The sequence below is a fragment of the Vipera berus genome, assembly GCF_964194415.1.
Source record: "Vipera berus genome assembly, chromosome: 5".
In the NCBI taxonomy this organism is placed as follows: Eukaryota; Metazoa; Chordata; class Lepidosauria; order Squamata; family Viperidae; genus Vipera; species Vipera berus.
In genome coordinates this window covers 32,994,781-33,009,588 of record NC_138207.1, presented here as the reverse complement: position 1 = coordinate 33,009,588, position 14,808 = coordinate 32,994,781, and the positions used below count along the sequence as shown (strand labels likewise).

The following is a 14,808-nucleotide window of genomic DNA, read 5'->3' as shown; positions in this document are numbered from 1 at the left end:
AAAATAAAACACCAATTCTGAAACCAAGAATGCTATAAAGAACATAAGGAGAAAAAGGTAGGAACAGATACACAAACCACTGACATGTTCCTGAAAATTCTTAACAACCAACCAGGAAAAGCAAATGTCATCTTATTCTTCCCAAATCTTTCTAGATATATTGGATTATCATTGTTTGGAACTTTATCATTTAAACCTTATCGTGGATTTAAACCTTATCGTGGATTTAAACCTTATCGTGGATTTAAATGTTATCATGATGTTTCAGTTTCAGAACATAGACATGAGAGAATCCACTGCATTTTTCTCCTCCTTAGTGGGAATAATTGCTGTTTGTTTTAGAATGAAAACTCTGCAAGGACACTAACAAACTGAGTCTATTGTCTGAGCAATCACTCTGCTTTTGGCTATGTTATTGATAGCATCCCTGGATCAGAAAGAGAAGGCCATTGTGTCTGTATATGTGTGTGAATGTCCATGCACATGCATGTGGGCACCTTTCAGTCAGTGCTGACTCCTGCAAATTTCCAGGACAAGTCCCTCCAGTTTTTCTTGATTCTGAAGTGGTTTGCTGTTGCTTGCTCTCCTCTCTCAGCTAAGAGAGTGTGACTGGCCCAAGATCATCCAGTTGGCCCCTGAATTCTATCCTGGGGTTTTAACACTGGCTCCCATGGTTATAGCACAATTTTAACCAAAGCATATCCTAGCTATTTTGGACTAAAACTAATTTTTCCCTATTTGCATAGCTGAATCACTTTACAATGCATCAATCTCACCCCAAATCCAATTAAAAAAGCATGAAGGAATACAGTGTGAATTTTAAGTTGGTAGAATTAAATAAAGCTTCATAAGAAAAATATAAATGCTTTGAGAAATAAATAAATAGAACATATATGTAAAGGAACAAATTACTTTAGAGATATATTTATTAATATTTGGTCATTATAACAAAGCAAAGTCCAGTATTAAGCAATTTCTCCAAAATCCTGGGCTTTCAAGCAAGATATCAACATTTCTTCTGTTTCACTATGCTCACCTGGAATAACTTTTTTCTTCTGGAATTTATAATATAGAATCTTCACTGCAGTAAGTTTAAAAATATAATAAATAGAACAGGTTCATTTTTTTATGAAAATGGAATTGTTGGTAAAATATCAACTAAAGGGGTAATAAGAACATTAGTACTTCTGTATTCCTACACTGAATTCAATCAAGGGAATATCGTTAGCTTGAAGAAAAATAATTGGAATTAATTGTAACATTACCTGGATTTTGTATCCTAAAAGAAATATGATAGTTCACAAAAATGTTTCTGAAGCAATCTGAATGCTTCAATGTTTAGCTTTTCAGCTTTTCTACTTATGCTTAGGAGTGAGAGTGTCTGGAGAAGGAAAGTAGTAATAGCAAGACAGTCAGGATTAAAGATTCTAGGAAGAGATGCTGCCAGATCCGAGGCACTTTTATTACTATACTTAACTGTTAGTGTTCACAATCCCATACAAAATAACAGAGCATATGCAGTGTATATTCTTTTATAGTACTTAAAACCAAAATTTAGGCACTGGGGAAAAGAGGCAACAAATTAAAGAAGAAACAAGAGTGAGAAAAAGAAAAATATCACATACCCTCAGTTTTATTTTTGACCCACTGGTTCATAGTGTCAGAAGCAGCATTCGGATCCTTGAAATTTATATTTTTGACAGGGCATTGAAACACTTCACTGTTCCTTGAAATAAAAGGTGCTTCCATTTTCAGCCCACTGTTTGCAAAAACTACATTTGCAATTTTAACAATATCCTTATTCTTCCTTGAGACAATAGCTTTGTTTATCTTCTTCAATACTTTACCAGCTCCTGATTGAAAGACAAATTAAGAGAGTATATAGATATGTATATACACAGATACTTCATAAACAATTGGAAGCATTCAATGGCTAAAAGGTATTTTCATTTATAAATCTTTTGTTCACCATTGTTAGATTACATGGTACAGTCTAATGACTCAAGTTTTCACTTGTCTTATGTGATATTTTACTGTTTTGTTGCACTGATTGTGTTGGGTTTTATTTTAATTTTATAAATGAACAACTTATTAATAAGGGAGATATACAAAATGAACAATTACTATTTGGGTTAGAGAAGCCAATTAAGATAAAGGTAAGTACACTTGGCTTTCAGAATCTAACTTGATCTTTTTTACTACAGTTTTATTTATTTAGATTTTTCTTTTATCCCACCTTTATTTAATTTATAAATAATTCAAGGTAGTGAATATAGATAATACTCTTTTTTCCTTCTATTTTCCCCACAACAATGACCCTGTGAGGTGGGTTGAGCCGAAAGGAGGTGATTGGCCCAAAGTCACCCAGCTGGTTTTCATGCCTAAGGTGGAATTAGAACTCACAATCTAGAATCTTCCATCAGTGGATCAGAAAGGGATCAGTAATGAAGACACATTTAAGCAATGTTCAAATATTAAAATTTATTAGTACCTGGAATGAAATCATAATTAATTCTATCTATCTATCTATCTATCTATCTATCTATCTATCTATCTATCTATCTATCTATCTATCTAAAATTTATGCTGCCCATCTTTTCCCTATATGTTGACTCATAAACCTGATAATGGTAGCTTTCTTTCCTGTTACCATAAGAAGCTATGGAGGAACTTTCTGAATTTTGACAATGCTAAAAACAAATCTAGGAAGCAGGAATTCTTTGTGATCTATTATAGCTCATCATCGATCAGTAGATGCCAATCTGCTTCTGTTCATCCCTGAATTTCTAGAGGCAAAAAGGTCAGTCTGCAACAAAAAAAAAGTTCTTGTGGCATCCTACAGCCTTATTTATTATGACATGATACTAGCACTGTCTTCAGCGGAAAGCCTTAAGTCACAAACAAAAGCAGCTCTAATTATTTCAATGGAGTCAAATACCTCAAATAAATTTGTTTGAAAGACTTATCCAATTTATGCTACTATATAATCCAGAATTCTTAGGGCCAATGGCTGTGCTGGATTAAAATTCTAGAAGTGGTATTCCTAAAACATCTAAAGATTTTCAAGAAGATTGGTTTAGGAAATTTCTAGGCTGACAATTATACATCCTGGAACATATCTAGCAAAAATCTGATGCAAATGGAATAACTAAAGCTACAGTCTTTTCAACAGTGGGATTCAAATATGTGAACAACCGGTTGTCTGTGTGGCTGCTGCTTCCTGAAGTCCATTCTGGGCCTGGGCAACAAAAAAATTTAGCTACTGGTTCTGCCAACGTGGTGCGAACTGGCTGAATCCCACCACTGAGTCTTTTAAGTATTAAAGCCCGTTTCTGACACAATCAAATACACTGAACAGATAGTATCTGTAGGAGAGATGGAGGGAAAATCACGTATATATGTCAGAGTACTTAAACCATGGTTCTATTCCTCTGGTCACCCTACTGCATAGGTAATAAAGACCTCTAGTTTGAAAAGTAAAGCTCATAGTAAACAAAAAGATCACTACACAGTTATTAGTCATTGAAGCAATCTGTGACAAGTTGCTGGTTCTCTTGTTAAGATGCAGTAAAAAACATTAAAGAGAAAGTTTCTGGATGGGAAAAACAATAAGGGTGTGGGCTAGAAAAAGCACTAAGATGAGTAGGAAAAAAAAGTAGAATTCTCTAAAGTTTTATATGGCAACAACAATGATATGGCAACTGCTCCCCCTTGCCCCCCCCAACAGTCAGATTATACTGTTAAATTGCCAGGAAGCACAATAATATTTTATAAATATCATGCGAGTGCTCACACGGATATGTATGCATCCTGCATCAGGAGCAAGAGGCAGGTGGCATTTTGTTCTTTCTGCACATTTTTGGCAATGAAATTCAATCCTGCTTACTCTGGAACCAAGAAATCAGTTCTTGTTAGATTTACTGTGCTTTAGCATTCGTGCCAGACACTGGAGCCAAGAATGCCTTCTGGTATGAGAGATAATGCTTCACTGTCATCTACTTAGTATGCATTAGGACATGATAACTGCTTAATGTACTGAACAACAGTAAGCACTGTTTTCCTACAGACTTCTTTATGTGCTTATGGAAAAGTTATGGCACAGATGAATTTATTTCAGAAATTAATACAAAAAGCCCAAATCTTGAAATAATAGATCAAAACCACTGACCATTTACACTGTATCTCATCACAGTAGTCAGCTGCTTCTTTGTCTTGCTGTCTGCTCCTAGCTGAAGCATCCCAAGCACTGATGCAATTCCATGTGGAGAAACCACAACATTATCGTCAGCTCTGGTTTTGACCAGTTGATTGAAAACTTGGATTCCAATGTCTGATCCCAATTCCTCGAGTGACAAATGATTTTGAGGAAAGCACACATAGGTTGAAATCAAGGCAGCAAAGAGGAGAGGAAAATGCCAATACATGGTTCCAATCTAGAACAACCTGAAAAAGAACAAAGAATGTATACAACGTGAAATGGCCCAAAGCAGGTGAGTCTGGTGTGTGGATGTTTCTTCTAAAACTCCTAACTACCATGGCCCATAGTCCTTTATCCAGCTTCACAGATAAAAATTTTAAATCAGTACCCTCTCATAAAAACTGCACCACCACAAGAGGAAAAGCTGCCAATTATTTGCAGCAAATTGTTAATAGAATTAAAATAAATCCAGATTCAGTGCATGATGATTTATGCTATTATGTCAGTATCTCCACAGTCCCATTTTAAGCAATACAGCAGCTTTAATCACAACATATTTTAAAGAATGCTAACTCTGATATATTTGTTTCTAAGAACATCCTTTTACAGGAAAAGCATTTTTACAATTCTGAAATCATAACTTGCCTATTAATTTAATGTATCTTAATTCTACTCTTGTTTTGCTCTCTGGAATGAAATTGTAGAAAATCTTATTTTACTTCTGAGTCCCGATACAGAATAAATCAAATGTTTAAGCACTTTCATTCCTTTAGCTTGAATGCACTGGAAACACAGTTGGTTACAGTGTACATTCTTTAATCTTTTCTCCTTCTTTTCTGGGCATTGTTCAAAGAATAAAATTTGATTTTGCAGGCAATAAGCAACACTGATCAACGACGTGCATCCATTTGTGTATGTTCTCAGAATGAGAGATGGTAAGAAGTTGAAAGAAAGTAAATAATTTAAAGCAGGAAAAAACTTAAGAGTCTTTGTTTAAAGGCTTTTTCAGTCACACCATGCTTTAGTAGGCATAAAAATTTCTATAAGTATACTAATAGAGACAACACCTTGAGTATTCAAATAGGATAAGCGGATATTATTTACTGCTGTGCAAACAAAGCTCCTCTCTCTGAAATGTTAAGGCAAATACATCATTTGCAAAACTGCTCTGAAACTTAGTCCCCATAGTAATTTCTTTCACTGGCAATCACTCTAATAACAGTATTTGCTCAATCTCAGTAACTTTTAAGTTGTGTAGACTTAAACAACTCCCTGGATTTTCCATATAGCATGCTGGGTGAGAAAGTTTTTGAGGTTGAGAAAACATTGATGTACAATATCATCCCAATAGTTGCAAACTTCCAGAAAGTGAGTAGGAAAGGCACTGTCTGAGTCTCTATAGTAAGCATGTTCAGTAGTACCAGTGCTTTTTTTGTAAAAGAAAAAGGTGCCGGAACTCACACATGTCATACAACCCACCTTGCCTACCCTACAAGGCTCCATCTAAAAAAGGTGCCGGAACTCCATTCTGAGCGTTCTATGAGAAAAAAAGCCCTGAGTAGTACAAAGGCATGGGCAAGGCCCACTTCTTTGACTAACTCCCATTAATTACATAAGGAAGGTCTCTAAGCAGAACTCTCAAGATAATTGGATCAAATGAATGGAATCAATTTTTACAGGAAAAAATCCTGATGTAAGTGCTGTACTGGATTTAAAGGGTGAGGACTTTGATTAGGACCTGGAAGTTGATAAAAAATCAGGGCAGTGCTCTCAAAACCAGGATTACTCTATAAAGGCAGAGATAGTTTTGTATATAGTGCAGAAGTCTCACATGGGACATAGCTATTTTAATACTTCAAAAACAAATGCTTTCTTCATACTAACATGTTCCAAAAAGCACCTCCTTTAGCTATCATATGTAGTTTTTCATCATATTTTAATTTTGTAAGAATAAAGTAACCTAGAAATTAGATAGCCAATTTGATCAGAAGGGGATCAGCATAGGTCAAAAAGTACTCTTTTTTTCAATAAATATAAGTATTTAATTCATCTAGGGGGGAAAATTACAGCTTTTTAATGAGCTGGAATAATTATTCAATTAACTAGTTCACAATACTTTTAACAGAATACATATAATAGGAAGAACTGCGAAGACTTCAGTTTAGCTCTTGCTTCCCTGCTTTGTCATTTGCATTTCAGTGAACAAAGCTTAACAATCTTACACAAAAGCAATTCAAATATAATTATGTATTTAGATTATTAAGCTTGCAATATAACTTAATATAAAGAAATGGACTGTCTGCTCAGATTTTATTTTTCACATTTTTTAATCATCCATCTCCTGTGGAGAGAGAAATCTGTCTAAAGCAGGAGTCTTCAAAAGCTGGCTAAGGAATTCTGGGAGTTGAAGCCCACAAGTCATAAAAGGGCCAAGTTTGAAGACCCCTGGTCTAAAGCAAGCTCATGCTATGCTTTCTTTTTCAATGGCATAGGCTGATATTTCCTTAAAAGATGGTACATGGATATTTCTAAAAGAATGTCCAGTTCCCCAAAGTTAAAAAAGAAAAGTGAAGTATGCAGAGCATGGCTTCTAGAACCGTTTCCAACGGTTCAGTTATACCCGATCGATCAGAAGGCATCTATCAGTTCTATCATTAGAAGCAGAAATATTTCATTCCATATAATGAAGTAAAAGAAGTTTGAACATACAATTTTATCCCAGGGGACTAATCAGGATGTGCGTACGTGTTGCCATTGCCTGATTATTTATATTTGAAGGTGGTACATATATGCTACTATGTATATGCATGTTCTTTCTCTGCCTTTCTGTTGCATCTCTGGGTGTTTGTATATTAAGCATACCTTGGGAAGCATGAGGAGGGGAGGTATACACTTCATTCTGGGCCATGTGATTGAAAAGGGGAGCTTACAGTGGAGATAATTTGGTACAGAATGCAGCCGCGAGAGTTGTGTTGGGAGTCTCCCGATACTCCCATGTTACACCTCTGCTCCGTAAGCTGCATTGGTTGCCAGTTGTCTTCCGGGTGAGATTCAAGGTACTGGTAATGGCGTTTAAGGCCCTACATGGCATGGGTCCGGAGTACCTTAGGGAGCACCTGCTGCCGGCATCAACTTCCCTCCGCCCTGTGCGCTCCCACAGAGAGGGCCTCCTCAGGGTGCCACCGATCAGAGAATGTCGATTGGTGGCCCCCAGGGGGAGGTCCTTCTCTGTGGGCGCCCCGGAGCTATGGAATCGGTTGCCGGTTGAGCTCCGGATGGCGCCCGACCTTCGCTCCTTCCGTCGTGATCTGAAGACACTCTTATTTGAACAGGCCGGCCTGGCCTGATGGGGGATGGGTTGGGTTTTTATGGTCATTTTTAATATCTGTATTTACTGTTTTTAGTTGGGCATATGTTTAATTTTCTTTTAACTTTTGTATTTTTCGTATATCTGCCCTGTTCACCGCCCTGAGTCCTTCAGGAGAAGGGCGGTATATAAATAAAATAATAATAATAATAATAATAATAATAATAATAATAATAATAATAATAATAATAATAATAATAATAATAATAATAATTATTATTATTATTATTATTATTGCAGTATATGTAGGTAGTTAGACAGCATTCTGCTGCCTTTTAGATAATTTCTTCCCAATATTCAGTTGGTTGGAAAAAATAAAGACAGGGAAAGCACACAGAGCATGTCTTCTAGAATGCTTTTCAATCCCTTAATCTGCCGTGACCACAAAAGCACCTGTAGTTTCTTCTGTGAGGGTAAAAAACGTGTTGCACCTATGGTAGTTATTTCTGCTTTTCCTTTGTGCAGCATCTCAGTGTTTACATAACAGTGTGCATTGGGGAAGCAGAGGGCAGGCTGTGTATGCTCTGCTCTGAATCACATAACTTGCAGGTGGGAGGGCTTAGAAAGGAGCAGCTGCAAACATTTTAAGCAGCTGCCCAAACACCTCTCATGTAAGGCTGGATGTGGATGGGGAAAGCAATGTTTTTCTTCAGAGCCCCCACATTGATCTGGTCCACTTTCAAACTCTTTCTCCTGCCTTATCAAATTTGCTCCATTATGTTCCGTCATAGAGTTATCCTACTGAGGGATAAAACTACCAAGTTTTAATATAATTTCAGTCCACATTCCTTTGGGCTAAAAAAAATAAAATTGGTGCATAGCTTATTGAGAAAAGATTTCAACATCATTTAGGCTTTCCTAGAAGTACTGGTTCAGCTTACATATTTCTTTTTAAAAGGCTACTGTTAATAAGGCAGCAATGTCTAAATGCCTTTCATAAACAGTTATGTAATAGCCATAAAAATATTTTAGGAATTGTTTCTCTTCTAAAATTTTAATATTTGGATTTTATTTTTAAAATGTGACTGCTGCCTAAAAGAATCAGATTATCCTGGGACAACTGATAATAGGTTAAAGCAGTTGGTGTCAAACTGCTGGCCACGGGCCGGATGCATCATAGCAAAACTGTGCCCACCCCATTACCGGCAATGGCAAAAAAATCAGGAAGTTTCTCCTTAATTCCAGGTTGCTTCTTTCTTTGATCAGTTTCTAACCATTGTTTCTTGTCCTTCCCTTTGATGCTCTGGTGAATAACATGACCCCCTCTTCCTTGTGGCAGCCCCTGGCTCATAGTTAAGTGATTGTCCACTAGGACTCCAAGGTCCCTCTCACAGTTACTATTTTTAAGCCAGGTCTTGCCCAATCTGTACTTGTACCTTTGATTTTTCCTGCCTAAATGTAAAACTTTGCTTTTTTCCACATTGAAACTCATTTTGTTGGATAGGGCCCATTGTTCAAGTTTGTCTAGATCTTTTTATATCCTGAGTTTGTCTTCTGGAGTGTTGGCTATTCCTGCCAGTTTGGTGTCATCTGCAAATCTGATGAGTTCCCCTTCAATTCCCTCATCTAAGTCATTGATCAAGATATTGCATAGTACTGGGCCTTTCATAAACAGTTATGTAATAGCCATAAAAATATTTTAGAATTGTTTCTCTTCTAAAATTTTAATATTTGGACTTTATTTTTAAAATGTGACTGCTGGCTAAAAGAATCAGATTATCCTGGGACAACTGATAATAGGTTAAAGCAGTTGGTGTCAAACTGCTGGCCACGGGCCGGATGCATCATAGCAAAACTGTGCCCACCCCATTACCGGCAATGGCAAAAAAATCACGATACGTCGCAACACGTCACATGATGTTGCAAGTTTGACACCCCTGGGTTAAAGCCACACAAAATAATAAAACAGTTCAAATGTACCTTCACTCAGCCTGGGATGATGGGAAATGTAATCCAAAATACTGACAGCACCAGGTTGAGGAAGGTTCTAGAATAGTCCGCATATTGTACTATAAATGGATAGCTGCTTTCCAGGACTAGATTGCAATGTAATAATTTCTTTCACATACCAACCTAAAAGGGCAAAGTCAAGAATATATAAACTTTAAAAAATGTATCTTATAGAAAAGTTGCCCACATCTAATAATAAAACATGACTTTCTCTAAAATTCTACCTATTCCTTCCTCAGGCAGAGCTAAACAGTACTTATGTATGTCTGAGTTAGTGATCCTACATCAAGGAAAAGTAAAATTATGAAACTTTGCATAATATTTTAAAGTAATACAGACCTGTACAAAAAGGATGAACTCTACTTGAACCAGAAGGTAATCCATTAGCAATTAACAAAAGATGGCAGAGCAATTTTCATATTACGGTAATCCTGATCCAACAAATCTCATCCCCAAAGGATACAGCAATTCTAATTATTAAAATAACAATAATATACATCTAGGTTACAAAAAGTAAGAAAGAATGCCCAATTAAGTATGTAAGGTGAAAGGATTTCCAGGGAGAGCAATGGCAAACTCAACACAGCTCTGCTTTTCACGCAGCCAACAAATGGTGAAATTAAGAGCCAACGAATGGATCAGCTCCTGGGTACTCCTCTCCAGACTGAGGAGATGACATGGATCACCCACAGATTTGCTCCATATATAATCTCCTGCAAGGAGATAGTAAAATAACAATTTCCAGCAGATTCAAGTATTTATTCAGTCACAGATCAGCAAATTACCAGCAAGTTTGACACCTCTGATTCCTGGGGCGGGGAGGGGGAATCATTGTGCCTAAACTACAGTTCAGCCCTTTCAAAAACACACTGGGTCCATCTACTTTTTCTCTTAACTATTTTAGAAAGCTGCTTATTATTGAAGTTAAGAACCTTCCAAAAAGTCCCTGGAAAAATCTCTTTTCACTCCAATAAAAGAAGCACCATGTAACTTTAAGCATTAAAAAGCTTTACTTTTTGAGAAACAACAAAAGGGGAACGAAAATCTTGATTTTGAAAAGTCAGAAGGCTATAGAATGGATGAACCTGAAAGAATATTTCTTGTGGGCTGTTCAAAAATGAATATAAGAATTTATGAAGTTTTCAAAATTAATTGTAAGAAATTCTCCTATGGGAAAGTTTTGTTGATTAGAAAATAAACAGATGATAAGAGCGGATTTGAAGGCTGTCCTGGAGAGATGAACCAGAGAAAACAAACAATTATAATTAAAGGAGAAGAGACCATTAATACAATGGAACATGATATTGTTGACTATGGAAGAAATTAAGGCTGTTTGGGAACAATATACTCAAATTACTTACAAGATTGTCTGATCTGTAATAGAGGATATGGAAGAACAACAGATTTTGTTGATAAAACACGATGAGATTGATTTGAATGTGGATTCAAATTGGAGTTTAAATTACAAAATTATGACATGGAAAAAGATCCTATGGATTTGAAGACAGACTTTAAAATACGGAGTATAAGAGTGCTATGGGAAAAGATGCCAAAATGGATTTATAGATAAAGCCAGATAGTGCCTTAATAATTATACAAATTAGACAAATAATAATCAGTGACTTGGAAAGCTTTCTTATCTAGCATTTACAAAAGGAATATGTGAAATCAAGGAAACTGTTTTTGAGAAGAAACAAAGAGAAATTATACAAGCTCTTCCTGAAAGGAGAAATAGAAAAAGATAAGAAATCATCTTTTTTGGAGTAGAATAATGCTGGAAGGGACCTTGGAGGTCTAGTCCAGCCCCCTGCTCAAGGAGGAGAACCTATATCATCTCAGACAGGTGATTGTCTAGTCTCTTCTTAAAAATCTCCAGTGATGGAGCGCCCACGATTTCTGGAAGCAAGCTATTCCACTGGTTGATTGTCCTCACTGTCAGGAAGTTTCTCCTTAATTCCAGGTTGCTTCTTTCTTTGATCAGTTTCTAACCATTGTTTCTTGTCCCTCCCTTTGGTGCTCTGGTGAATAACATGACCCCCTCTTCCTTGTGGCAGCCCCTGGCTCATAGTTAAGTGATTGTCCACTAGGACTCCAAGGTCCCTCTCACAGTTACTATTTTTAAGCCAGGTCTTGCCCAATCTGTACTTGTACCTTTGATTTTTCCTGCCTAAATGTAAAACTTTGCTTTTTTCCATACTGAAACTCATTTTGTTGGATAGGGCCCATTGTTCAAGTTTGTCTAGATCTTTTTATATCCTGAGTTTGTCTTCTGGGGTGTTGGCTATTCCTGCCAGTTTGGTGTCATCTGCAAATCTGATGAGTTCCCCTTCAATTCCCTCATCTAAGTCATTGATCAAGATATTGCATAGTACTGGGCCTAAGATGGAACCTTAATTCACTGGCCGTTGGGAGACTGCAAACCTCTCCTGGTTCTTGCTAACTTTGATGAAAAGTCACAGGTTCAGGACAAGTTTCCCAAAACCTTTCCCTTACTTAATCCCCTGCCTCCTTCAGAAACCCACATATCTTTTATAAGAAAACAAAAAAGCTTTTTGCTTGCCTGTCTTGACTCTCTTTAGGACCGAGCTTCTGCAATGGTGTTTGATGCACATTTGTGCTGAAGCCACTTTTTCTTTGGAGCAGAACTTTTTCTTCAACTCAAAGCAAAAAGCTACAGGAAGATTTTCTTTGCTTGTTTCTATCCTTCCCTCTATCTTCAGCCTGGCAGTGAGTCATCTGTAAGTAACTTACAGATCTTGTTACTCTCTTTCCAGGTATGCAGAAAATTTAGCAAATTAAGTGGTTAAAAAGGATCGAGATTGGTGGGCAGAGATGGAAAGTTTATTTTCAATACCCTAACGGGGAGGGAATTATAAGGGCAAATGAACGTGGGGCAACTCCTAATTTTGAAACATGATTGTATGTAGTTTGGGAGTTTTGTCATAACTTTGGTCATTAAGTGACTTACCATATCTCAAGGACTACCTGTACTAGAGAAGGTGTTATATTACTGAATTTGTTTATATTGACATGGAAATAGGGGGAATAATCTTTTATATATCTTTTTCTTTTATTTGTTTCTATCTGTACTGTTTATATTTTCTTTAGTTTGTATTAATGTTTTCTTTTTGTATTTATAAACTTTAATAAAATGATTGCCAAAAGGAACTGTAAAAGGAAAGCCACTGGACACAATACTGGGAAAGACACAGTATATATAAATGCTATAAAGTCTCCAAGGTAAATGGGAGTACTAGAGTTCTGAGGGCATCATTTTTGTTAGACTTCCCCCTTTCCTTTTTATGACTCTGTAATTCCTTAATGCGGGGTAGAATCGGGATGACTGGATGGAGCTCAGCATCTACTGGCCGGATGCCCTTCCTGATGCCATGCAGAGTTTGCAGCAGATATTTTTTCTGTGAAGCCTGGGAGAGAAACATCTGCCATTACCTAGAATTGAACTTTCAACTTTCCAAGTGAGAGGCAAGCTTCATGAGTCTACCAAATATTCTTTTTCATGCTTCTTATTACAATAGTTTAATTTCTACATTCACTTATGTCATTCAATTTGGAAATTACTTTATCTTCTAATATTTTTCATATATAACCTGCACCTTTCTTTTCTTAAGTCATTCTAGTTTCCAAGTAATTTTTTTCACTACTTTCCTTTTTTCCGCAACATTTTTCCCAGAATTCACTCTTGACTGTATCAAATAATAATAGTCTGTCCCATATTCAAACATCTTATCTTTATATTCTTCATTAATTTTTAAAAACCATTCATAATAAATAATCAAAGAAATCATGTTTAAGTATTTGTTCCTTTTCCAGGTATGCACACGAGTAGGATTAAACTGAAATCATGTATGCAAAACTGCTATTTTTCTAAGTAGCTGCTCACCAAAGTTATCACTCACATTAAATCTTGGGGTTCTAAATGACACAATCATTTTTAGTACCCTGTCACCTTATTTCCACTCATTCATTAAGGTCACCCAACAGAATAGTCTTTTTCTATGCAGATTGCATGCATTAAGAATTTGTCTACATTTCTGTAAAATTCATCCTTGAATTTTTATCATCATTCATGACAAGATATTGTGTGTGACATCAATTCATCCTTTCTGACATAGACTTTTGACATACTTTCACATATAGTAGTAAAACCACATTTTCAAGTATTATAGCTTCTTGTTGGAAGTCAGCAGGAGGCTTAACAAGCAAAGACTGTATAGTAAGATCAAATATTATAAACTGAATATAGAATGTTTGAGAGTACTCTTAGCAGATGTGTAAGATAAGTTCAGTGATGTGCACAACGGAATGAAAAGTCAACAGCTCAATGCAATGCAGCTCACCAAATTCATCAATATGCTAGCTTCCCAGGCTCAACCCAACACAATGTTTATACCTGACTGAATGATAATAGATACAGTCTTATTTATTTTTACATTATATGCTGAGGGAAATGAAAATACTGTACTCCCTATTCAGTAAACTGTTAGCTGCAAACACATACATGCATCTTGCTCAGGGAGAGTACAAACATTTTTAATACACACATTGACAAGAAAAATGTTCTGAGGTACATACACAGTCAGATCCTACCAGCTGCTCTCCTTCTGTAGAGAGATAAAGTATTTGTTACACACACACAGACAGAAAGGAAGGAAGGAAGGAAGGGAGAAAGAAAGAAAGAAAGAAAGAAAGAAAGAAAGAAAGAAGAAAGAAAGAAAGAAAGAAAGAAAGAAAGAAAGAAAGAAAGAAAGAAAGAAAGAAAGAAAGAAAGAAAGAAAGATAGTGGAAGAAAAAGAAACGAAAGCTGTGTGCTGCGGTGTTGGTTTCTAATTTTATCCATAATTAATTCTTTTTTATACATTACTACCTCTAAAAGGAGTTTTGCATTTCGTCTTTTATTTTTAATATAATTTATTTTATGTAACTTTAAAGTTTAAACTTTGCATTAATTAATTTAAATTTAGAACTCATACAAGATTACTGCTAACAAAAATTATTCCTTAATAAATGTTTTTAACTGTAGCATTTTGTAAACCCTACTGGGCAGAGCAGATTAAGAAATACTGCAAAATTAACGGAAGACTAAAGACTCCTTTTATTTGGATTGGCTATAGGAACATAACCTTGCAAGTTGATTGTGCTCCTCTTCCTTTTTTTATAGCTGTGTGAATTAGGAAGGTATCTGTCTGAAAGCTTTGCACACACTTTCTACAGACTTACTTTATGTTTTTCTTCTGTTCTTTTGCGTAACAATCTCCCCTCCCTCCCTGGAAGT

The 14,808-nt window shown here is 36.1% G+C and overlaps 1 protein-coding gene and 1 long non-coding RNA gene across 3 annotated transcripts in view; one reads left to right on the top strand and one right to left on the bottom strand.

The window, feature by feature from the left end:
- SERPINE2 (serpin family E member 2) overlaps nucleotides 1–14,808 on the bottom strand; it is a 30,822-nt gene that overhangs the window by 9,252 nt on the left and 6,762 nt on the right. The window contains exons 2-4 of one of the 2 annotated variants that reach the window (XM_081330109.1): nucleotides 9,486–9,638; nucleotides 4,169–4,443; nucleotides 1,626–1,853 (exon numbers count right to left, since the gene is read on the bottom strand). In XM_081330109.1, the coding sequence (XP_081186235.1) occupies nucleotides 1,626–1,853; nucleotides 4,169–4,424 (484 nt within the window). In that variant the 5' untranslated portion in view covers nucleotides 4,425–4,443; nucleotides 9,486–9,638. The remainder of the gene's footprint in view (nucleotides 1–1,625; nucleotides 1,854–4,168; nucleotides 4,444–9,485; nucleotides 9,639–14,808) is intronic. The other variant, XM_081330108.1, reaches the window with a different exon arrangement.
- LOC308669103 lies at nucleotides 12,149–12,996 on the top strand. Its single transcript, XR_014026686.1, has 3 exons — nucleotides 12,149–12,289; nucleotides 12,681–12,755; nucleotides 12,848–12,996. It is a non-coding gene; the product is annotated as an uncharacterized lncRNA (long non-coding RNA).